Raw genomic sequence first — 26375 nt, 5'->3', positions numbered from 1 at the left:
GTATGTGTGTGAGAGTAGAAATATACTGTATGCATGTGAAAGGAGAATAAAAGTATATGGGAGTGCAAGAATGAATTATGGTTTCTACGGCCCCTCATATACATACATGCCTACATACATACATACATACGTACATTCAAATTTGCACATACATACATAAATAATGTAAAATCTCTTATGTTAAAGTTTGGTGTGTGTGTCATATTGTGTCATAGTGAAAGTGTGTTTAGAGGATGTTGAAGCGGAAGTGTGTTTTACAGCAGAGGGCACTACTGGTGTTCAATGCAGATCTCTCCACCGAATTACAGCATTGCATATGATGCATTTCAGATCTTAAAAACTGAACTGCTATTTGAAAACCAAAAAAAGTTATTGGAGCTGATGGCAGTGTGTGTCTATGTGTGTCATGTGATCACTGGATCCTTTGGCTAAAAGATGACAAATGAACACTATTCAGAGCTTCATGATGTGTCCTTTCACTTTCTAAAAGGTAGGTCCTTTTTTGTTTTTACAGCAGTTTTCGTAAACCTCAAACTATATTTAAAGATGCTCAAAAATGCAAGCAGATTATGACAATACAATACACTGAGTGAAAATATATTGCTATAAATCTCCTTTCGGCTCATGAAAATATAATTTCACAACCTTTGCTCAGATAAGAGTGTTCTGTGCATCATAGGTTGTCTAAAATAAAACTCTAAAAATAATCTATTGCGTCCTTTGGTTTACTATTATTAGTTTATTTCCTACATTTAATTTGCACTAAACTGCATCAGCTTGTATAACAATTTGACTGCAGATGGAAACAGAAGGTTTCGGTTAACAGGTGCAGCTTTATGATCAGATAAGATGATGAAAACCCCACTGCAGAACCAAGTACAAATGTTTCAATATTTCTTAAAGCTTAAGTCAGTCTTTTAAATTAAATGAGGCCTAAGTTGTGAAATATTAGGGTAAATGTTTATAAAGTTTGCTACTGCACGATAAATTCCTTTTAAATTAAAAAAAATATAATGAAAAACACTGGAGGACATGAACATGACATAATGGGGTTGAAGCATTTACATGACAGTTACATGAGCATAATATGACCTAATTCTGATTAATATGGGACAATTCTTATGCTTAATTAACAGTAACAACCTTTTTGTAAAAACATTATCGTCCTTATTTAAATTAGAGATTCTTGTAACATACAACTAAAAATCACTTTCGCAATGTGGAGGATATATAACTACAGATTTTATAATCATATGCATTGTATATTGTTAGCTTACTGATTTGATATGAAGATAAGTAAGACGGTGCCGCAAGTGTTCTGCTCACTGGACATCGACAGGCCTACAAGCACGCATCAACATAAGGAAACATAAAATTCATGTTCAGTTATACATGCATGATTTATTCATATTGAAAACACACATAATTCTTAATTAAAGGAGACCATCAGCTCATATCCTACCATTATTCACTATGAAACTGCTGATGGCAGCAAATCTGTCAGAACGCGTTCACCACAACACGTTCACAGAAACGCTGACCTTTCTCGACGTGTGAATGGAGAATTGTGGCTATAAGCTGACAATACGCTCTAAAACAAGAATAATGCAAGCATAATTTACAATGGCAACATTTACATTTTTAGATTGGAAGATGCAGGACGCCATGTACAACAACACTGTCTTTATGGACTATGATTCTGATTCTGACAGTACAGCTTTCTATGCACCATTTACCATTGGAAAGCCATTGGAAACTTTTTATCCTCCTCCATTTTACAGATGAAGCAATGAGACAAATAATAGCAGGTTGAGAAAATAGCTTGTGGTTATACCCCGGAAGTCTCTCAGCTTAAAGAGAAAGATGACATTTCCTGGACTTCCTTGAACCCTCTCAGGCCTTTAGACATTTGCTGTAGCTATAAGAGGACACAAGCGCAATTCCTTAGTCAGCAGTATGAACTGACCTTACTTCCCATTTTTTAGAAGTGCAGTTGAGTTATTTGTGTTTTTTTTTTTATGCGCTGTTCCGACCTCGTCTATGTTTGTTATGATATGGCTGTGCATCTTAAGGTATTAAGTGCATCTTGATGGGTCATTTTGATGCACTAAAAAAGTGCATTACGGACAAAAAGAAAAGAGTGAGGTAAGCATTATCACTTTTTATCACAGAAATACATGCAGCATGTGCATCTTCTAAAGATGTCCAACTGCTAAGACAATTTTAAATACAGATATCACAGTGTCACAGTATATTTTACAGTGTCATTGTTACATGCGTTACATACAGTTACTAAAGTAATGACTATAAAAAATGATGCATAATTACAACTAAACCAAACCCTATTTTAAGTACACGTAGTACATGTATATTACTCAGTACTCAGTATAATTACAGTGTAACAAAGACACCTAAAAAAAAAAAAAGTGTAACCAAAAGAGTGTTTGCTTTTAATTATGACATTCTGTTTACAGTCAATGAACAGATACAGTCAGTGCATAATGTCTTGCATGCATTGACCTCAGCGGGGTTGCGGATCGGTGTTGCAAACTTTGATTGCATTATGCACAGATAGGGTTAAAAAAAGCTCAATGCAGTCTAAAATATGATGAGCCAAATATTTGAGTGGCAGTTTCTAAAAATGGTTGCAATTGAAAACACACAGCACACGTACAGTGTTTTAATAGTCAACTGTACTGTTGTGAGCACTAGGTGAGCTGGGTAGGGTTTACCTCAAGAATAGATAACGTTCAATGAAACTTGAGACGTGACCGTTGAGATGCAACTCAAGTTACTCAACTAATGTTGAGATGGATAAATAGCAATCATAAAAATAATAATCGAACTGATTAATCTCAGGCACGATGATGGAAAGTATTTAAATATGATGGTGTTAAATTCATAAGTATTTGATTGTATAAATAATGCAGATGTCAGGATAAAACTGATAACCTATAACAATTGTCAATTTTGAAATACAATAATAATTTGATATTTAAAAATCATAGATTAAAAAAAAATTGAATTCCAATATTTCACCTGAACAATTTGATGAAGAAAAAAAATCATTAAGGCCTGGTTTCAAAGAAAGGGCAGGATTAGGCCTTAGTTAAGTAGCTTTTATAAACGTGCCTTAGACACAAACATTACTTGTGTGCATCTGAGTCAAAACAATGGCACTGACATTTTCAGATATGTCAATGCAGGTTTCTTTCAGTTAAAACAATTTTAGTCTGGCAATAGACTAGCCTTGTCTGTGAAATCAGGCATAATAGTAAAGTATGATTTTATACTTGTTTATATTATTACAATTGTTATAACCAGGGACCTCAACTTTACATAGATTTCATCCTAAAAGTGTGTGTACGCACAAAAGCAAGTTTTCCGATTTATAAAACCTGCACAAAATTCCCTTTATAAAACCCAGTCAGCGGAAGAATGTGCATATACATGCATCTCCACCCCGAAATAACCATATATGGAGCTTACAACGCCTAGCTTTATTATGCACAAGGTCATCTCATCTGCATATCTGCATATCATTTCCATGCATATTCTCATCCATCTGAGATCATGTTTAACGATTCAATACATTAGGAAAATATGACAGACGGACTATGTGAGGTCACATTACATTGCTAAACATCATTCAGTATCCTTGCCTTGTTACTTACCTTGTTTAAGAATAAATCACTGATTCTTGAGATAAGGGACAAAACAAAGATTTTAAAATGTTAAAAAATAAAAACTTTATGACATTTTTCTATTTTTGTAGACAAAGGTCTCAGATAATGAGGGAACAGTTTTTTTTCTAAATATTTTTTCTAAAAATATATATTTATTCAGTCCATAACTTAATTTGTGTCAACTCCATCAGTCACACTAAAAAGCATGCTATGTTATGTTATTTTATTTTACAAAACTAAGTAAAATCTTCAATTATGTAATCTGGTGTTAGCCACCTATGCGGGTTGAATTTTATTTATACAGTAATATCATCATGTAGTTCCATTGATGTTTTAAAAATTTTACACAATAAATTGAAAAAAGAATAAGACATTTCTGTCAAAATTAACAAAAACCTTCACCTGGCGGTGTAAAATACTGATGGAGTTAACAAATACTGACAGTGTTGCAAAGGTTGAGCTGAGGCTAAATATACAGTATATGTAAATAGAATCATGAAACATGTACTAACTATTGCACTGTGATGATGGAGTTGACATGCTAAGGCTGTGACCACAGAGACTTCAATATTGTTTGTTTAAAATATTTAAAAAATCTATAACTTCCAGGACTATGTGTCCTACTGTGAGATCCACAATGAGCAGGAAATAGTTAGTGCTCCTCGGAGTTAAAGCTGCCCATGACACTGCCTGATTTATTCAGAATTATAAAAAATCCTGACGGAGTTGACGCAAAGTGAGGACACAACTATTTTTTAAATGGCAAATATAAATCAATATTTACTTGTTGTATTGTTTGATATCTTAAAGATTTCTGCCTTTTAATGTAACTGTGTATTTTTTATTTGTTGCATTTTTAAACACTTTGTTTGGCAGTTTTACATTGTGACCTCATGCTGAGGACAGGTTAAATTACATGTGTTTCCAAGTATAGAGTGTGCTTTTAAGATAATACTAAAGAAATTATTTAAAATAATAATCAATGTTCCGAGTATACAAATTTCCCTTAGATGTAACTTTTTAAGAATTTTTATTGTGTTGACATTCTTACTTTTTAACATAAATAGGGCTTTTGTGTTCGGGACATGTTTTGTCCCTTATAAGTAGTAAATACATTTCAGAGAAGAGTTATTCTCAATCTTTTCCACTCCACTGGCCAAGTATTTTTAATTTCTTTAAGCAAATCAAATTGATGTAATTTTGCCTATAAGGTAAACATATATTTTAGGATGTTTTATATATTTGTAATTGAAACAGATAGGCCTTATTTTGGCAGTGTAAATAAAGCGTCTGACTCTTATTGACAAAACCTCAGTTTCCTCCAAATTCCATCCTTCAAACACAATGGTATTTTACATAATTTTGGAAAAATCATGGGGTTATCATTAGGCTGCTGTCTGTCTGCACATCACACCAATAGCACAGAGCGAGTCCTTCGCTGTATGTCATGTTTATGTTGCCAAGCCATGCATCATTGATCATTATTCGCGTAAAAAAAGTTCTGCTATTTAAAACATAATTCAAAGCAGAATTATCATTTATGTTGTAGCTTCTGGATAATGATTTCATGAAACTGCAGTGCTTAACTCCATTATAAATTGTAAAACAGAGTTTAAAGGGGTGGTAAAACACATTCTTTTGAAGGCTTGATTGTGTTTGTGGGGTGTCACTGTAACATGTGTTCATGCTTCGTTTTAAAAAAAATTGCCTTATTTGTCATATATTTGACCTTTATTCTACACTGCTCTGTCCCTCCTTGTAAAACGGTCTGATGCTTTCCGGGTTGTATGAAGCCAGTCCCTCAAAAATACGCAGTGGGCTCTGATTGGTTAGCTGGCCCAGTGTGTTGTGATTCGCTAACCGCCTAGTGTACGTTTGTCGGAAACGTCACGCCCCTTACCGGAGGCTGTGCTTTGGTCATAGAAACAACGGCGTCAATAAAACCATATGAGCCCGAATCAGACCCAGAACATTTGAGTGAAGATGATCGAGCAGAACCTGTTCAGTCCTCAAGAGTAAAGACTGCGGATCTATAATGATCGCTACTGAATGGCACTTTAACTTTTGTATTTTTAGAACGATTATAGCCAAATATCTGTCGCAAGAACTAACCCAAAACGAACACTAAGCACTAGCTTTAACTAGTAAGTTAGCCAAATCACACACAGAACCATGTTTAGCATGCCTGTAGATAAACAATACATAAAAGCTCTAATCAAAGAATCATTTACACTAATGCCAGGTTCGCTGTTGAGATTTTAACGTTAGTGTTTGTAACGTTAGGTGTTCGTCGGATAACGTTAAGTATGAATGAGCATTTAACAGACTGGTTTGCAGAACAGTGTTGTCATCTGTTTACTTCCTTGCTACAATGTACAACCTATTACAGGAAAACACATCGATGAAAAATAAATCAGACTTACAGGTTGTGGCCCGTAAACAGCTTCTGTTTGTAAATCCAGCTTTCAGGACAAGCCGTGGTGCATATCCTGTATTGAACTCGCGAAGTTTGTGGAAGTTTGTGTTGTCCTCCGTGAAATGTGCAGCGTGCGCGTCGTGCATCCACGCACCGGCAGTGTTTTTTTCACGCAGCTGACGTTGTGCAAATCTGGCATTGAAATCGCGAAGACGGTGGATGTTTTCCTCTGTTAGATGTGCTTAGATGTTAGATCTCCTCTGCAGGGAGCCCTGCGCGCGCCTGATTCCCCGCTGACTCAAACACACGTGCATATAACATGCTGTATGTTAAACGCTCTGCAACGCACCCCCGTCCCAAGGAAGGCTGAACAGAGCAAGTACCCCAGACCTGCAATCCGGATGAAAATAACAGCGTTTCCTTGGCATCGCGGCAACAACACTCCAGCCTACTATACTACAACAGCGCCGCGATACAAAATGGCCTCACCCCCCCTTATTTAATATTCTCGGAGGAGGGGTTTATGTAAATATTGAGCCTGTTGATGTCACCAACCCTGGAGGAATGTGTGTAGTCGCCTACTGGCCGTTTGCTGTAGTTCTTAGAAACTGATTTCTTTAAAAGCAAATATCTCCCTTTGCTTTAAACTTTGAACGTTGTAACTTTGCAGATGTTGTTTATGCTCAAGCAGCAACATTACACGTTAGCTAAAGTTAGAATAGTGAAATCGTGGTTTACCACCCCTTTAAATCATTAAGTTACTTTGCTCACTCCAGCACTGTACGTACACACTGGGGTTCAAAGGTTCAAATTACTCACGGTACGGTTTTTATCATGGTTTCGGTAAGGTTCAGTATGAGTTATGTTCAGGGAAACTGTCAAATAAAAATCAAGCAAATAAGAACAAATAATCAAACTACAAGCAACAGCACAAATACTTACAATATAGCAAAGACGCATATAAAGTACACAGTGCTTTTCAGGTGTCTAACAGTAGTTTTCAGGTACAGAAACTGAATAAAGTAATCAAATATAAAATAACATTGCGTATAATCTTCACTGTATAAATTAAATAAAGATGAGTCATTACGGAAGTTACAAAAGCTACTCAGTCAAGAGCAGTGAGTGATTTCTTAGTCATTTGTTGTTTGATAAACATTAAAAACGCAGACATAAGGAAAAGGCTCCTTTCCCTTTAAGACATAGTAGTACTGTTACACGTAAACACGTCTTTCTCGACTGTTTACGTTTTACTTAAAGGCCCACTGAAGTGCTTTGAAACGCAGCATTATTCAATGTGTTGACGTAATTTCCCCTGAAACGGCTCCAGCTGTTAGCAGCTCCTCCCCTTTTTTGAAACAGCCAATAGCATTTCATCAATACCACAGTTTGATTAGAGCCTTTCTGTTTGGTAAAGCCAGTCTCCTCCTAATCTCTAACCGTTTATCATCATAATCTCCTCCATATCACTTTGAAATACAGCATTCTGTGCCGAATTTAAATGGGTCCGATATGTTTTGTTGTCTGCGCCAACTCGTGCATATGATCCACGCTGCGCTCTCGAGTATCTAACGTTAGTCTAACTTTAGACCAGAGCCATTGGGGTGTGTATGTGTGCAGTGCGTGTGAAACTAACGTGAAAACAGACTTAATTCGCCTCAACTGAAAGCATTACATGTCTAAATCGTTTCTTATCGCATGTATAGTGCGCTATGTGCCATTTACCATGTAGAAATTAGTAAATGTGTGAACAAGTGACTGATTTCAGACGCAGCTTCAGCGTCTATTTATAATGTAGGGGGCGGGACACTTCATGTGATAAGATGAAGTCTGCGATGATGTCATCAAAATCTGTGATTCATTTTAACGGAAGTGAGAGACTGTAAGTTTTGAATGCTTATATCTCCTAAATGCGAATTTTGTCATTGTTTTGGAATACACCAGCTTATGAATTAGCTAACATAGTCATACTAAAAGCAAAAAAAAACTTCAAGGGGCCTTTAATGCTGCGTTCACAACAAACACGATTAGAGCGTCAGGAGCGAGTGATTTCAATGTTAAGTCAATGGAAAGGCGCATTGACGCGCGTCTGGAGGTCCTGCAGCGTGATAGACACGTTTTGCGCGGCGCGTTGGATGCAATTCCGCCTCATTCGCGCGTGCAGTTTGAGCGAATGACGCGAATTGGACGTGAATTGAGTGTCTTGCACGATACGCGCGTAATGCGCAAGTTGTGCTTTTTGTGCCTTCACGCGTTTGAAGCGAATTCACGTCTGACGCCCGAGTTGAAAAATCTGAACTTTGGCGTCAGTGCGCGCCACGTCAACCAATTAGGAGCCTGCTTGCTGCTGTCACCTGGTAAAGTGACGTGATGAGAAACCCTGCATAATTTAAAAATACTACTATTGTGTCACAAAATGAGGTTAAGACTTTTTCAGGTGAGAATGTAGTTGTTTAAAGCTCAAATCTGTGGTTTATTTATAAAGAGAGCTCCTTTTTTTTTTTTATAATCTTGCGTTTTTGGAGTTGTGAGAACCAGGCGATCACCAGGCGTTCAGCGCTCATTAACCCCGGCGACAGCAGCCTTTCCTCGGCTAGCCCTTCTGACGTTTGCCGTTGGCTCTGATGTCCTGTAGTGGTTCGCCTTGTGTGGCTATAACGGGCGATCTTTGGTGTCATGAATCTATAATTTGTTGTCTGCCAAATCGTTTTGACTGAGGGCAAAGAGAAGTTTCATAACTTTATTTTTTTAAGGATATTTAAATATACATGCAGTGAAGATAATGTAGGAGTTGCCTGGACCACATTTGTGTGGCTATTAATGCTTAATATATATTTTTAATGAAAATGAAAAGAGGCAGAGTGGTGTTTTATGACATTTCTCCTGGAGCGCCTTGATTTATACGCGCGTCCAATTTGCTGTAGACGCACGAATGGATTCAAAATGTTCAAGCGTCCAACTAGACACGGTACACGCAATTTTGATGCTTTATTCGCGTTTGGTGTGAACGCAGCAGAAGACATAACCTACTATGTTTGCTAGGATACTCACCAAGATGGGCAAGTTTACATAATTTTTGTGCGAATATGTCCGTTCAAGCGCAAGACTTGAAAGACTTTCAGATGTGCGTGCTTCACATGTGCGTGCGCACACACACGCACGCGCACACACGCATGCACACTCGCACGCGCACACACGCATGCACACTCGCACGCACACCCACACACACACGCACACACACACACATACACACACACACACACACACACACACACACACACACACACACACACACACACACACACACACAATCGTTTCTCAGCACGCGCAAGTTCTCTTTCGTGTCTTGCTCTTGAATGTTTAAATTGGCAAGTTTCGTTTAAACACAGATAGCAACGTGTGCTGTTCAGGTCTTATCTGCGCTAGCGCACTGTCAACACCCGAGTGGTGACGGTGTAAATGACTGGGTCGTGTTCAAGCATGTACGGCTATGAACAATGATTACAAGAGTGACTGTTTTGTCCACGCTTTTTGATCATCGCTGTTGTAATGTATTGGGAAGCCAGAATGTGTAACCATCGACATGAACATACATTAGTCTAACATACATGTTTGTCTGTTTTACGCGTTGTTATTTTAAAAAAAACATATTATAGATGCGTCGTCAGATTTGAGATGAACCGCGGTGCAAGTGCATGCCGGACCATGGGTGGAGAATCCTGATATGTGCATGGAAAATTGTTTACGCACATTTCAATGCCATTTTTTTGTGAGTACGCAATGTTTATACATAAGGCCCCAGGGCTTGACCCCCCTTGCGGATGGATTTCAGCTGTGGCGTGTAACGCAGTCACTCCTACTAGCCACTTTTTTACGGCTTGAATTTTATTTATACAGTAATAGGCTACAACTGTAGTCTTTAAAAAAGGCATCTGAAATAATAAACTAAGTGCAATGCAGTGTTGTCAAAAATATATATTTTTCAATAATGATACTTAAGTATCTGAAACGCATAGGATACAGGATACCAGCTGCATTTTCATGCTCTTATCGCTCTGACAGCGAGATGACACACAAACAAACAAACAAAGTGCGAGCACATAAAGCCCCTCTCAGAACAAATTTTTTTCTGCTCAAACAGTCAAATACAGACAAAATATTTTCATAATGCCAGTCTAAGCGAGTATTCACAGTCAGTTATGTTTTAAGTGCATGTAAGTTGAGAAAGAGAAACGTATGCGCAACAGTATAATGGATCTGTGTGTCAGGTCTTAAAGTGACAGCAGCCTAATATACCTGTTGCCAGATTATGAGATAATATTAAAAATATCTAAAATGGTAGTTTTCCCCATGGTATCAATGTGAAAATTGTGGCCAGTGGCTAGTAATTTTGGAAAACCACTAGCCATGGTGGCTGGTAAGCAAACAAATGTAATGCCAAGCCCTGTTTGTAACTACAACTATGCCTCAGTAACTACTGAATTCCAAAAAATAATGGACACCGTCATACAATGAAGCAAAATATGTTACACCAAGAAAAAAGGGGTAGACAGAAAAAAGAACCTTCATTTGATGCTAACCTAAAAGGCTGTTTAGTTTTTAAGTCTCTCATTTAAAAAAAAAAAAACAATAGATAAGGGTTGAGTTGATGATGTGCCTCAGTAGTGTCTTTTTTCGAGACAGTAAAGATCTTTCAGTTGTGTTTGTCTGTACGTACACAACGTTTTTTTTTTTTAAGTTTATTTCAAAAGGTCTAACAGTCGCCTTGTTCCACTCACTGGTCAGAGTCTGACGGCTTCACGCAGTCAAACTAAAGTGAAGATGGAAACTTTCGAAACCACAGTGCGCACTTGAGCCTTTGAAACTCAGATGCTGTGTTAATCTGATTCATTGAGTTGAAAAAATGATCTGTTAGCACACTTTCTTCAAACAACACACTCAACACTTGGTGTTTCTCAAACCACACATGGGTAAAAGTACATGCATTTGTTATTTTCTACATTTGCACACATTGTTTTGTAAGACAAACCTTGATTTGTAATACTTTAGGTAGAAAAAAAAAGCTTTAGTAAGTACATTTTAAAGCCAGTTTTACTATGAGAGATATTAAATTCATTGAATTTATGTGAAAATGTTTGTACACCAAAAATTATATTTTTAGGACAGCAGCATCTTTCAAAGAGCTCTTAGATACAGATCAAACTGTCGTCCTATGTTCTGAGAAGACCATGTGACAGGAAGTGATAAGATGGTGTCTATACTTCATATTCTAGATGTGAGAGGAAGCTTCAGACTGAGTCATGGTGTGAATTTACTGTATCTGCTGTGGGCGTTAAAATAAGATATTATTAGTTTGCTAAAGACAGATTCCTGTCTGTATAAAAAATGAACAAATTAATCTCAGGCACGATCTAGACTTTGACACGTTTGAAAAAATATAATGGAAATAAACTGTGAACAAGTTAAATTAAGGTCAACATGAAGTTAAAATATGAACGACCGTAAAGTGTGGGGTCGATTTTTGAAAGAAGTCTCCTCTGCTCACCAAGACTGCATTTATTCGAACAATACAACTAATAGCATTGTGAAATATTATTACAATTTAAAATAAATGTTTCTTTTTGAATATATTTATTTTGAAATGTATTTTTGTAAATGTAATTTATTCCTGTGATGCAAAGCTGAATTTTCAGCATCCTTACTTGAGTCTTTAGTGTCACATGATCCTTCAGAAATCATTCTAATATGATGATTTGCTGCTCAAGAAACATTTATTATTATAATTTTTATTATTATCAATGTAGAAAACACACATTTTTGTGAAAAACCATGGAAATCTTTTTTTTTCTCCAAAAGAACAGGATTTATTTTAAATAGAAATCTAGAAACACTATAAATGTATGTCACTTTTGATCAATTTAATGTATCCTTGCAGAGTAAAAATATAAATGAAAAACAAATTACTAACTTCACACATTTGAATGTTAGCGTACATCTGGTTCTGGTCTTTTTCTTTCAGCAAAATAATATCTTGCTCTGTCTTGTTTTACAGGAAAACCCTATTTTTGAAATAATCCATGACAGAAACAAGTTTCAAGGTGACATTTAAACCACCATGTAATCACATCTCCTCAAACCATTAGTTTAACTGTACAGAAGTGGCACTTTAATCTTTCTAAAGATGACAGAAAACCTGTATGAGACGAATCAGTTCACCAACCACACCAACGGGACCTATTTGTTCCAGCACAGCCCAAGCGCGTTGGGTGTAGCTCACTACGGTGTGCCTAACGTGAGCTTGATCCAATCATCTCCAATGTCTCCGCGACTCAACCACGAGCAACTAACATCTCCTGGCACTCCAGGACATGAACTTTCTCCAATGCTTGACATGCCAAACAGTGCTGGGAACTGGGAATATAATCAGTTTGGAAGGTCATCGTGGGGATCTTCCTCTCATGAAGAACTTTCTGAGACCAATCGAATATACCCGTTTAACACCACGTCTCAGAACATCTCACCAATGCCTTGCAAAGACAACAGCATTGCTTCTCATTCTCAAAGGTTGGACTCGTTCTCGCAGGCCTTCCCTACAAAAAATATTCACCTTCTCTTCAGTGATAGTAACAGGACAGCTGATAAGCACTCAGAAAACCGCAATTTAGAGGGTTTACACTTACCACAAGGTCTGCCAGAAGGATCGGACAGGCAATCCTTGGAGTCTCCCATTTTTAACCCAATGGTCATTCAAGGCCAAACACAAGCGATATGTGAACAGTCCGGCTTCCATCTGTCAGAGAGTCAACATTCATTGCAAGGCCTCTACCAAAACCACCAGCAGTTTCACTATGGATACCAGCAACACAAACAGAAAGTGAACAACATGGAGCAGGTAAACAGGAGTCTCCATAAGCCACAGAGCCCTTGGCATCATCAGCACGGTTATCAAAGCCACCCAATGTCATATCCAATGGCCTTGAATCAACAACAAAGAGGGATATTTGCACATAAAACTCACAATGATTCTCTTGAGAGCCAAGAACCTGCTCAGTCACCAACCTACGACCCCCGTCAAGACTTTAAGGTTCCAGACCAGCAGATCTACCATTACCAGGACCAACAGCATCTTCGTTCACTTTCCCAACCTGGCAATCCTTACCTCACCCTTCAGTCCCAAGATCAACCAATCCCAGCAAAGCAAAACAACGTGTTTAGTGATCACTCCGCACCGAACACACCCGTGTTTTCAAGTCCCAGAGAAAATCAGTCTGGTTTCAACTTCCCTCATAGAAGTGAAGATCTTTGCAGTCCTGTCTACCAGAGCAAGAGTTCAGGGGTCTGTAAAGCTCTTCCACAGACGACTATGAGGGGAGATATGTTTCATCATCACACCGCACATGTGCCTCAGTGGTCACAGGTACTGTATTTTTTTTTTTTTATTGTATTACTTCGTTAGCAACATTTTGTATTTAGGTTAAATTATTCTAAAACATGTCTTGCAGGCTTCTTCACCAGATATTCAAGATGAGGCTATTTCACCTCATTTCAGGTTTGCCTCTAACCCTAAATCTAACCTTAACCCTACTTATTTATTTAGTCAAGTCAAATGTATTTGTATAGTGCTTTTCACAATACACATTGTTTCGAAACAGCTTTAGAGAAAATCATGATGTTAATGTTTATCATATCTTAATATCTTCATGCCTTTTATTTGCATTTAGCAGATAATACCTGGACGATAATATAGTTTACGTTTTGTAATATTATAAACAACCAAGCGGGGGGTAGATGGGGCGGGGGGGAGGGGGGCGGGGGGCTGACGTAGTTACATAGGACTTACTTAAAGATATAGTTCACTTTAAAATGAAAATCACGCCATGATTTACTGAACCTCAAGCCATTCTAGGTGTATATGACTTTCTTCTTTCTGATGAACACAATCAAAGTTATAATATATATATATAATGGCAGTGAACGGGCCTCACTGAGTTTGAAGCTCAAAAAAGTGCATCCATCCATTATAAAATAATCCACACGGCTCCGGGGGTTAATAAAGGCCTTCTGATTCTCCTTCGATTCGCTTCAGAAGGCCTTTATTAACCCCCGGACCCATGTGGAGAACATTTATGATGGATGGATGCACTTTTTTGAGCTTCAAACTCATGAGCCGCGTTCACTGCCATTATAAAGCTTGGAAGTGTCAGGATATTTATTAATATAACTCTGATTGTGTTCATCAGAAAGAAGAAAGTCATATACACCTAGAATGGCTTGAGGATGGGTAAATCATGGGGTCATTTTCATTTTAAAGTGAACTAATCCTTAAAGTAATTACTGAGTAATATTAATTAACTACATGTACTTACTATAAAGTTACGGTTATGGTTTGGTTTAGTTACTTGTAGCTATGCATAATTTACCGCTATTACTATAGTAAGTACATGTAGTAACGTGTAACTACGTCACCTTAAAATAAAGCGTAACCCAATTTGGTGTACCGACAAGCCTAAGTGTTGCATACAAATGACAGGATAAAAAAATTTGATTGTATCGCCATCCCCGAAGCAGTTTAACTGAAGAGTTAATTGAAAGTAGTCATGGCATAAGACTTATACATAACACATTGTACATAGTACATCATATCTTTAGCCCCCAGGTGTGCAAGCCAAAGGCAACTGTGGAATGTAACGCATTATTTATATATTATATAATATAATAGAGTCTGTGGATTTGGATTTCTGTAGAGCAGAACCTGGTTTGTCAAGAGAGGAGGGATCTCATGCAAAGATGAGATGCACCGTCTGTCAGAGGGAGTTCAAAAGTCTTCCGGCACTGAATGGCCACATGCGCTCACATGGAGGATTGCGGACACATCCCACACCCATCAAAATGGTACGAACCACACTCATTTGGATCATCAATGGGATCGTTTGTGTAAAAGATGTAGGGTTTTGCATGAAATACGGCATGCTGATTTGGCCCATTGCTTCATGTTTTTTTTTTTTTTTACCAGAGAGATGGGCACATTCATCTGTCTCCTGAGGTTGCTCAAACCAATCCCATCATCTTACCTGTGTCAGTACCGGTCAAGGATTCCCAGACCCCAACCAAACTTATGCTCAACCTTCTTTGCCATCAAAGAGATGATGAACAAAGCGGTTTAATTAAGTGCGGCGCACAGTCACCCCTTCCGCCTGTACAAAACCACCCTTCCTGTGTGAGTTTTGGCATTAATACAGTTATTTTTAGCTGCTGTTAGAAAATTAAGCTTTGACATTGAGATCTTGAGCATCACTTCAGCTTTCTGAAAATGGAGAAGACTGACAATGCTCAAAATGGGGTTTTAAATGTAAAACTAATTTTTTTTTTAAAAACTTGAAAAAAACTTTTTCCTCAAATTTCATGAAAATCAAAATAGGAGTTATATGGCTTTTAGTCTGTTATAGTACATGTACATTGAAGCTGACACATTGTTGACAATTTACTTTTAGCAATATATGCATTTAAAATGAGCATTCTTTCAAAAATATTGATGACGTATCTTGCATTTAGGTGCAAATTTGTGTCCTATCGAATACTCCCTAAAACAAAAACGTCCATCTTCCTAATGCCTTCTGCCACCAGATTTGCATTAGAAAGTGGCAAATGTATGGCTGTGATGTAAACTAAAGGCTACTGGCTATTTCAACAATCTCATGGCAATTTGTAACTATTTTATGCTCTGTCAAACAGTATGAATTTGTACAATCTAATGACTTATGTTTAGGGGTGGATCTTTTTGCTTTTTTTTTTTTTTAATTATTATAATTTTTTTAAATCATACAAATTCATCGTTGAATCGTTGTTTGCTGTGAACTCATGTGAGTGACAGCTTGCTTTTTGATTAAAGTTTACAAGGGCACATACTTTGTAAAATAATGATCAACAATTTAATAAACACTACAATAACTGCATAAACAAATTAAAAATAGGAAAACACAGATTTTCCAATTTACTCATATTTGTGATCTACACAAGCAAATTGTGTTTCTCTATTCAACTTGACTTCTTTGCTTTTAGTTAATGCAAGTCTCGAAAAATGTGCAATCTACTATAATAAATTATGCATAATAATAATCATTTTTGATGCTGACATAACTGAAAGTGTAGTTCCCAGCATGCTTTCCATGGAACAATGTTGTCAATTAGAGCCATTACACATTACTTTTGGGGAAGAGTAGAACTTTTTCTCAGGCTGAAGACGGGTACATATAGAATATGTTTTTATTGCTTTATTTAAAGACTTAACATTTAGCATGCTAATATCTGCAATTGTTTGCTAACTGTTCACTAGCTATATAGTATATAATTCAGTGATATGATAAAAAGATACATTGAATAAATTAAATCCTGTCATGGGACCATGTAAAATCACTTTGAAATAACTTATGTTTTTAAGTTATGAAAAACATCATGTTTGTGTTACTTGATTGAGTAATCTAATCTCTGATCAGATTTTAACCTAACGCGTCACATTACGCATTCTAGATAAAGAGATCCATCTCGGATGAAGAATGTGCCAAAAAGCAGGTAAAAAAGAGATACCGCCACTGTCTGGTCCCATTGATGATCCCTCCGCCCAGTGCCGGTCAGGAGTCCAGAGGTGCTGTGCTCTTCCGCAGTCAGCTGAGGACACCGAGCAGCATGGGGGAGGACATGCCGTACACCCCTCCACCCATGCTCAGCCCCGTACGCCCGGGCTCGGGCCTCTTCAGTGCTGTCAATGGAAGAGGCAAGAGCAGCGTGTCTGATTATTATATCTCTATAGATCTTATGACAATAACAAATATTAAAGAGTTATCTTTACTCAAATCAGGCCTGTTCACACCAAGGACGATAACTATAATGATATAGTTCTAAAAGTTATTCTAAATGTATAAGAATAGCAGAGTCCACCTCAACTAACTAAAATAGCACAGAGGAATGATGTCGTTGGAATTATTTTAAGAACTACTATTCCAGCTAATGAACGATAAAAACATTGACAACCAATCAGAATCTATCCTGCTTTCATTATAGTTATCGTTCTTTTGGTGTGAATGGGCCTTTATTTTAGATGCATGGTGAATTGCTTGTTACAGTTGCTGTATTTTATTTTAATATGCATTATCCATCTCTTTAACTAACAGGTGTTATAGATGACTGTGGTGAGGCTTCAAGGGAAAAAGCGGTTAAAGTAACTCCGTAAGTAGTAGTTTTTATGTAAAGATGGGTGTAAATTCAATGCCACTAATGGCAACAAATAGAATGTTTTACGTTTTCTGAAGAAAATGTTAGTGTTACCTGTGAAACGTTGCTGCCATGATGCTTGGTGTTGTGGGTGGTTGCCAGGGCGTTGCTATCCGATTGCTATGGTGTTGCTAGGTAGTTGTTCACTGGCCCAACTCAAGAGTTCATCCTCAAGTCTCAGTGGTATTCTGTTTTTTAAGATGATGGGCACATGGGGATGGAAAAGAATATCATGAAATATTTTAAATATATATTTCAATGCTTTTGTGTTGAAATATAATTCCCAAAACTTGTGTGTTCACAAGTTCACATGCTTGCGAAAAAACTTTTCTGAGAGAACACAAAGGTTTTTCACGCAAATTAGGGATGTCATGAGAACCGATACTTTTGTACCAAATCGGTATCAGTACTGGAAAATCCTAACGGTACTTGTTTTTCTACAGTCCTGTAAGTACACTCTAAAAAATAGGCTTGTAATCATAGGGGAACCTTTTTTTAGTGCTATATAGCACCAATTTTTGTGAAGAACCTCTGAAGAACTGCTGAAGAACCACTGAAGCACCAAAATTGGTGCTATATTGCACTAAAAAAGGTTCCCCTATGATTACGAGCCAAGAACCATTTTTGGTGCCATATAGAACCTTTTTTTTTTTTAGAGTATAGCTTCCGATGGTACCGAACTAGGCCTAGGCCTATAGCATGTAGGTTGAACCCAAACAGATTATCAGATCAAATCAGTAACTTTAAAACTTTCTGTGGGACAATTTCTCAAACAGTGTTAGTGATTCAGCAGTACCTCGTCTCGTCTCGACTGTCGCGAGTGTCAGATTTCCGTGGCTTATTAGCCTACACATAAACATTCCAATAAACACAGTTATGTCAAAATGCCCGTCTTGGCGAATATTCGCGCAGGTTATGTGAATGTTAACAGCATGTGTAACAGCATATTGTCTCCATTCATTAGCCTTTAAAACCTGCTACTGTCTACTATTGGCTGTCTGTATTATTAATGATAATCAAACGACAAAAGAAAAGCTTTAATAAGGATTCGTCTATATTTAACTTATACAGTTATGACTATTCAGAGTTATTTTATATTTGATTATTCAATTTCTGTGGTATTTTTACTTAGAACTTAGCCCCGCCCACAACATTTGAGGTCGGGAAGTTCGGTCTGGATTTGATCCGTTGTGGAGCAACTATGCTCGAACCAGAGCTGTTCGGACCAATCAAATTGTCAGGGTGGGCTTTATACGATGATGGACAGATGATAGTAACGTAATCATCCACGTCACCAAAGAGCGCTTGGGTTGAATTTGTTTACTAAACTGAGAACTTGTTCGTACATGCATTCACCCTTACAATTTCTCTCAAAAATGTACAAAAATACACTCCGTGTATCCTTAAAATCTCTTTTTACAACACCGGCAAAAATAGTTTACACTAATCTTCTTCTACTTCTTCCAGCGTGCGTGCAGTTGAGTTCTGTTGACAACTATGAGTTGCTCAACATACGTCACTCCGTTGCTCTGATTGGTTGTAGGTCTATCCATTTGAGTGCAGAGGCATTTTCTTTCTGGGTTCGGTTGAAATGCGCCCCATAATCACAGCCGAATGGAGCAGTATCAGACTCATATTCTTACTAGAATCTGAGTATGACCACGTCAGGCTAACTGTTGAAAAAATATACAGCATTGTTTAGTTTGTATCTTTATTCTATTGTATTTATTTATGCTACTGCTTCTAATGTGTTTATTCATTCTTGTTTTATTACTGACTACTGCAACAAGTTAGGCTACCTTATTAAAACACAAATACAAGTGAGCAAACATTTTGGTGAGATAATTGTAATTTCTTTAAATATATCTATAAAAAAAAGTTAACGTTAAGTATTATTATTTTTTTTTTACTATGGTATCGACTTTGGTATGGAGTACTGTGTACTTTTTGTGGTATCGGTACCACCTACAAGATTTTTGGTATCGTGACATCCCTAAACACAAATGCAAAAGCATTGAAATAGTTTTTCCTCCCATTTCATATTTTTCCCACCATGTCTGCAAGGCAACAAAAAAAAAGTTTCACTTAGAAAAGTTATATTACACTTCTCAACAAGTTGCATGATTTGAGGGATCATAATCATAAAAGTGGTTTAAGATAAATAAATAAAAAACAGACACTTCACCTTTAAGCTACGCAAATGTGTTACTACAAATCATGTTACTGTCAATTGCTTGCTTTATTTATTATATTTAAAAATGTCAGATTAAAATAACTCAATAATCAGTTCTTTCATGTTCTCTACAGTCGCATTAATGTTGGTAAAGAATTTCAAGCAAAGATCCCAGACATTAAGAGTAAACCCCTCATAGAGGATGATACCCATAATGCTGTTCTTCTGTGGTTGCCTACCGAAGACATGGATACCACTGATAACCAGCAGAAAGGTAACTAAATACACACATTTATTTTACTGTTGTGCTTAAGGAGTTAAGTGCAGCTACTATAGTGTTTTTACAATGCAGAGGGGGTATTCTTACAAAGTAAAACATAAAATCATCAAGTTAACTAGGCTAACTATGCTACACAAAATAGAAAATTATAGATTATTATGATGGGCACGTTATTTTTAGGGTCCGAAATATTCATTTTAAAAGGTTTTGGTTCACAATGAGAAAAAAAAGGACCAAAATTCTGACTACCATTAATTTTTTCCCCCTTTTAGTGGACAATCTTCTGAAAATGGCTTGCTCTAGTGTACTACCAGGTGGCGGAGCAAACACAGAATATGTCCTTCACTGTCTTTTTGAGTGCAGTGGAGATATTATGGTAATTATTTTTCTTATTATCGCTTCCTGACACTAAAACTTGCCTAAAAAGCCTTAAAATAACTATTATGTTCCAGAATACCCTTGAAAAGCTTCTCCTGTCAACGCTAAACACATCCAGCCTCAAAACAGACTATCATTACGCAGGTGCGTGACTGTTCATGTACCCAAAAATAAAGACTTTCATGTTGTCTTCTTTTTACTGTTCTGTCTTCATATGCAATAATTCCTTCCTGAGGAAGTATAATGAGATAAATTACAGTTAGTAAAGGGACTTAAAATACTAAAAGTGCCTCATTACAGTATTTCTTCTCTTATCATCAAATAGGATCAGACAGGTGGACACTTCAGGAGAAACGGCAGCTGAACAAAGCACTTTTAAATCATCACAAAGACTTCTATCTTGTCCAGAAAATGGTGCGGTCATGCAATAAATATTAATCATTTGGGTTTTTTTTGCAAATACTGCATTAATTTAGTTTGGTGACTGTGATAATGTGTTTTATTTATTTAGGTCAAGACAAAGTCAGTGTCTCAGTGTGTCGAGTACTATTACACATGGAAAAAACGTTTGCGTCTGGGTACGAGAATCAGTACAGCTCTGGCTACTCCTGTTCACGAACAGCGGGTGAGTTACAGCGCGGTTTACTAGTAATACTCCTCTGAATATCATGTCACTGCGTTTGCCTGCCAGTGTTTAGACACTTATGACACTTAAAATTTAACTTATTGCATTGCATTGGAAAACAAAATATTTTTTAAATATTAAAGCAAGTGTCATTCAAGAGTGCAGACGCTTTGATATAATGTTATCTAATTCAAAGACATTCAGACAGTTTTAAGGGTGATTTAAGTGTACACATACTTTCTGTAGTCACAATTATTACATTCATACAGTCTTAAAAGCCATTTGTGTCAAACGGACTGTTAATTTATGCAAGGAAATGATAAATATTTTTAATGCATAGCCTATATATTTCATTAGGGAGACTGGGCGATGAACAACACTCCAGAACCAAACAAAGAATCCAACAGCAAAATATCAGAAAACTCCAGCGCCGTGTTTGTCTGTGAAGTGTCAAACTCTGTGAGTATCTATGTACATACTGAAACCTCTAGGTGCTTTCTCCACTTCCTGTCATTTACTAGTACGCTCACACCTTTCTCTAAAACATGCTGTATTCGCCTCTGCATTCTGTCACATCTCTTGTATTCACTCATCTATATGTCCTGTGTATTAATCCAAGTTGTGTTATTGTGTTGCAATCACCTAGCAACAATGGATGTCAAGTAACATAAAAACCCATAATCGATCACTGTTTAAATTAATGATCATGTAATCTATTAATAGATATCCTTAACCTCTATAATCTGAAGTGGGCACTATACTAAGCTATCATGTTACTTAACAACCACTTGCTTAAAGGAATAGTTCACCCAAAAATGAAAATGATCCCATAATTTACTCACCCTCAAGCCATCCTAGGTGAATATTTTCCTTTAGAACGTGTTAAATATGGATTTTTTTCTTATAAAACCCATCGATTCACTTCAAAAGGCCTTTATTAACATCATTTTGGGAGCAACTATCCCTTTAATTACCAACAAATAGGTGTCGTTTTAAAGCTTAGAAGCTTGGCAGTGAATATAGGGAGTATGGCCATCACTTAACACGTGTGCTTTTAATTTGTGATCTATTAGAAGTGCTCTATTTTTTCATAGAGTGAAAAAAAAATACTTTCCATGAAAATGTGATCTGTAAAATCATAGTAGACTACATAACAGACTTGTGTCTATATTGTTGAAAAGGCTTTAACTAACAGAATACAACAAGCATATTTGTTTCAGTTAGAGACCAAACGAAACCAAGTATTTGTATAAAAAAGGGTCGCCGACACGGTGATGCATGTGCAAACAGCTGTATACACGAGCGCCACGTTTTGGTTTGTAACTTTACGCAACATTAGTAACCTGTAAGAGATGGCTTATCTTTAGGCAAGGCAAGTTTATTTATATAGCACATTTCATACACTATGGTAATTCAAAGTGCTTTACACAGAAAAGGGAATTACAATAATCAGAAAATAAAAGTAAGGAAAATGTGGTAACACTTTCACTCTAAAAAATGCTGGGTTAAAAACAACCCAAGCTGGGTTGAAAATGGACAAACCCAGCAATTGGGTTGTTTTTAGCTAACATTTAACCCAACCGCTGAGTTAAAACAACCCATTTACTGAGTTAAAACTACCCAATTGCTGGGTTTGTCCATTTTCAACCCAACTTGGGTTGTTTTTAACCCAGCATTTTTTAGAGCAATAAGGTTCATTAGTTAACATGAATTAACTATATTAGTTAACATGAACTAATAATGAACTGCACTAATAAAGCATTTATTTATATTTGTTAATGTTAATTTCAACATTTACTAATGCATTATTAAAATCTTGTTAGCATTAGATAATGCACTGTTGGTCATGGTTAGTTCATGTTAATTAATGCATTAACTAATGTTAACTAATACAACGAGAATGTAAACAGTTATAGAAGGAATTAAAAGAGTAAAAAGATGATACATTAATAGACTTCTCATCTGATAAGAACTTTTCAGAGTAATTTAAGTTTGTCTCTTATATTTAATTAAAATAATCTGTCAAACGTCTCTAAAATCGGATAGGCAGAGCTAGGACTATTTCAGTCTCCGATTTATCGCCCACACGGTTTCAATTTGTCTTCTAGAAATGTCTTAACTGTGCTGCACGTGATCTCAAAATAATTTTGAGAACTTTATTAAGGGAAGGTGGTCTCGAACAAGCCCAAACACAATATAAGACAATGTGTTGATCACAGAGTGATCTAAAGCTATAGGACTTCTCAGATCCAATCACATCATGACCATGACACAGTGTTTTCTAACGTTATTTGAACGTTAAATACAGAAACAAATGTTACATGTTCCTAATACTGGAGATGACATTTCTTTGCTAACTATACAATAGTTGAAATTTAGTTTTAAGATTTGCTTTAAAAAAAAACCTACATAAGATGATTTCATAATTATTCAATCTGAAATTGCATGCAGCCATTATTTCCTCACCTTTGTGTGGTTCCATCCAAACCCGTTCTGTGGAGCACAAAAGGAGAATTTAAGCAATTACGTGTTCGAAAACTTTGCATACAGTTTACATTCAGGCATATTCTTTTAAAGTATATTGTCTGTAAAAAGTTGACTTTTTAAAAATATGCTAAAGTGCACTTCTTTTTCACAGTGAGTTTTTTACATACAACTTCTGTCAAGCTGCATACTGTATAAGTATATATACACTATAAGTACTCCATACAACGGATAATCTTGCCTTCTGAAGAGTCTTATTCCAGAATAGCTTACTAACTATCAGTGTTTGGGGTAACGCATAACAAGTAACTTGAGTTACGTAATAATATTACTTTTTCAAGTAACTAGTAAAGTAACGCATTACTTTTCAAATTTACAACAAAATATCTGAGTTACTTTTTGAACAAAGTAACTCAAGTTACATTTTCACATTTATTTGACTGACAGCTCTCCTGCCCCCATGTTGAGAAAAATTGAGAGTAAGTGTAGAGGCGTTGTGTGTAAATGTGTTATTGTAGTTCTAGACTAAATGTGAGCATTTGTTCATCTCATTTGCACAATAAATATTCAGTACTCCTCAAAATGAAAAAAAATCAGTCAAATGCAAAATCAGAATACTATGCAAACCTCAAATATATAAATGTTAAATAAAACAAATATTTTTATGTATTTAATCTACCTTGATTGACCAATGTCTTGCAACTGACCTTCGATGATAAATATTACTAGATATTTTGTTTTGTTTTGGTAAAACGTTTTTCTCCTGCGTCCTATTCTTCCATTATCCAGAATGGCAGCACATCTTTACCTCAGCCTGAGGCTTATTTTCTCAATTCTGGTATGAAGAGGTCTTTACATTTGCATAAAAGCAGAACTTTTTTTGCTATTAAAAACAAAAACAAAAAAACAAGCCCAGCCCAGGTGAGAAAAAGTAACGCAAAAGTAACGTAACATTACTTTTCTTAAAAAGTAACTAAGTAACTCAATTAGTTACTTTTTAAGGGAGTAACGCAATATTGTAATGCATTACTTTTCAAAGTAACTTTCCCCAACACTGCTAACTATTATTAAAACCAAATAAATTTAAGTGTGTTACCCAGACAAAGCTATTGTACGACTTCAGAAGACTTGAAATGTAGTTCATGAGTTGTATGCATTTTATGTTTGTTTGTTTTTTTGTCTATTTTGCAACCTATTACTGTTGTTCTAAGGAAAAATGGGGTTGGAGCAAGTAAACGTTTGTTTCTGGTTAAACTATTACCATTTTTTTCCCAGCAGATGAATGGAGAAACATGGAACCAAAACAATCTCCGGCTGCTCTGTAGCTCTCCAGCCGAGCAGAGAGCGCCCACATTGACCCAGTCTTTGGGCTCAGCTTCTGTGAGAAGTTCTCCCTCCAACAGCACTACCAGTGGAGACACTGAGTCAGCCCTCATCTTTCCCTGCACTGAGTGTGGAAAGTAAGCTGCGTCCTGAGTCAAAATCAGAAACAACTAAATTCAGTTATGAATCACAGTGGTTGCGGTTTGATTCACCATATACCTCTTTTCATAGGGTGTTTTTGAAGGTTAAAAGTCGAAATGCCCACATGAAGACACACCGGCAGCAGGAGGACACACATTTCTGGCAGTTGCCCAGGGTTCCTGAGAAAGATCATGTGATTGTGACACGTGGTTGCAATGTTACACCACTAAAACAAGCCATAAGCCTTCATTCTTTATTATATGACAGAACCACAGAGGTGAAAACATCCTTAAATGATATGTGCAGTGAGTCAGTGCAGGAAATAGATCACCCTCTGAAGACACTTCCTGTCTTACAGAGTCCACTGGACTATATTCCAAGTTAGCAACTTTCAGCTACCTGAATAAGGACATTCTTTGTAGATTATAAAACAGACCCTTTTGTAAATGGTACAACTATATATGCATAATAAAACTAATAAGGCTATGGCATATCTTTGCTTTAATTTTGGTATAAAAACCTAAATGTAATGTGCTATTTTTTCTTCTTGTTTATCAGCATCTGATTTTCCATTTGTAATTAACCACCAGGTGATTATTAAACACTCACATTCACAACACATGGATGCAACATAAATGTATTTGACTTTACAAAAACCCAGTTCATCAGCAGTAGTGTTGTTTTTGGCGGCCTGTTTTAATTTTAGTTTTAGTCTAGTCTTTGTGTCAAGCTGTCATTTTAGTTTTTATTAGTTTTAGTCATAGTCATACTATTTTAGTCTAGTCAAGTTTTAGTCGACTAAAAGTCTGAGCATTTTAGTCTTATTTTAGTCAGAATTATCTATGGCTATTTTCGTCTAGTTTTAGTCGACGAAAACTGATGACATTTTAGTCAAGTTTTAGTCAATGAAAATTGTATTTTAGTCTCTTTTTAGTAATGCAATTCTATTTAACCCAGTCAATATAGTATAAGTACATATTATAGACAAAACCAAAATCTTCTTTTAGCCAAACCCATTTCAAACAATGTTATCTTATTATATTATTGTTACCTTATAGACTCAAGAATACATCCATTCGAGACACGGAAGACGCTCTGATTTGAAGTTACAACATATTTATTTTACCAACTAAACATGTTAGAAGTACACACACATACATTTCAATAAAATAAATAAAAACATTGAGATGTCTCTTAAGGCTCGTGGTGTTTTTTCCTGTGATTTTTGTGGCCACATTTCTCCCCATCTTTTTCCACAACACCCGTTTTATTTTCCACTTCAATGTAATAAAAGTTTTTCCAAATGTCTTAATAAGAATAAATGCATATTTAATTTAATTTAATAATAGGAAAATAATATCCAAATTATTATTTAATTCTTTAAATCTGTTTAAAATTAGACCCACATTATAGTTAAAATGTTTTTCTGTCTTGTATTTTATCTCAAAATAAAGGATGTAATTTTATTCCACATGGAAATGAGCGGAAATAAGTGAATACAGCCTCTTATTCGCTTATGAGGTAATCATAATGCTGCGGTTATTTTAACATCTAATTGCTGCCGTTATAACGGCACATTTCAAATGTTTACGTGCTTTTCT

General features: G+C 36.3%; 1 protein-coding gene across 4 annotated transcripts; it reads left to right on the top strand.

The window, feature by feature from the left end:
- The first annotated feature begins 256 nt into the window (after nucleotides 1-256).
- On the top strand, nucleotides 257-25970 carry LOC307135725 (transcriptional-regulating factor 1). 4 transcript variants are annotated; one of them, XM_079832343.1, is made up of 15 exons: nucleotides 257-490; nucleotides 12155-13519; nucleotides 13605-13651; nucleotides 14847-14994; nucleotides 15116-15319; nucleotides 16630-16873; nucleotides 17271-17325; nucleotides 19678-19817; nucleotides 20096-20199; nucleotides 20276-20345; nucleotides 20527-20615; nucleotides 20713-20826; nucleotides 21184-21285; nucleotides 24586-24770; nucleotides 24865-25970. In XM_079832343.1, exons 2-15 carry the CDS (start codon nucleotides 12284-12286, stop codon nucleotides 25157-25159), a joined length of 3033 nt encoding a protein of 1010 aa, XP_079688469.1. In that variant the 5' UTR covers nucleotides 257-490; nucleotides 12155-12283; the 3' UTR covers nucleotides 25160-25970. The 4 variants fall into 4 exon arrangements, with proteins under 4 accessions (XP_079688469.1, XP_079688472.1, XP_079688470.1 ...); XM_079832346.1 differs by having other exon boundaries at nucleotides 362-490; nucleotides 24589-24770; XM_079832344.1 differs by lacking the exon at nucleotides 257-490 and adding an exon at nucleotides 1854-2145.
- The last annotated feature ends 405 nt before the right edge of the window (nucleotides 25971-26375 follow it).

The sequence above is a fragment of the Gobio gobio genome (assembly GCF_949357685.1).
Source record: "Gobio gobio genome assembly, chromosome: 13".
NCBI classification, from domain to species: domain Eukaryota; kingdom Metazoa; phylum Chordata; class Actinopteri; order Cypriniformes; family Gobionidae; genus Gobio; species Gobio gobio.
Note: the sequence above shows the minus strand (reverse complement) of the source record. Positions and strands in the feature narration are given on the sequence as shown.

Excerpts from the sequence above, each read along its gene's own strand:
- LOC307135725 (XM_079832343.1), top strand. The coding sequence starts at position 12,284 with ATGACAGAAAACCTGTATGAGACGAATCAGTTCACCAACCACACCAAC. Across the intron at positions 19,818-20,095 it reads CACTGATAACCAGCAGAAAG|TGGACAATCTTCTGAAAATG; the intron begins GTAACTAAATAC and ends TCCCCCTTTTAG. Across the intron at positions 20,616-20,712 it reads TCTATCTTGTCCAGAAAATG|GTCAAGACAAAGTCAGTGTC; the intron begins GTGCGGTCATGC and ends TTATTTATTTAG.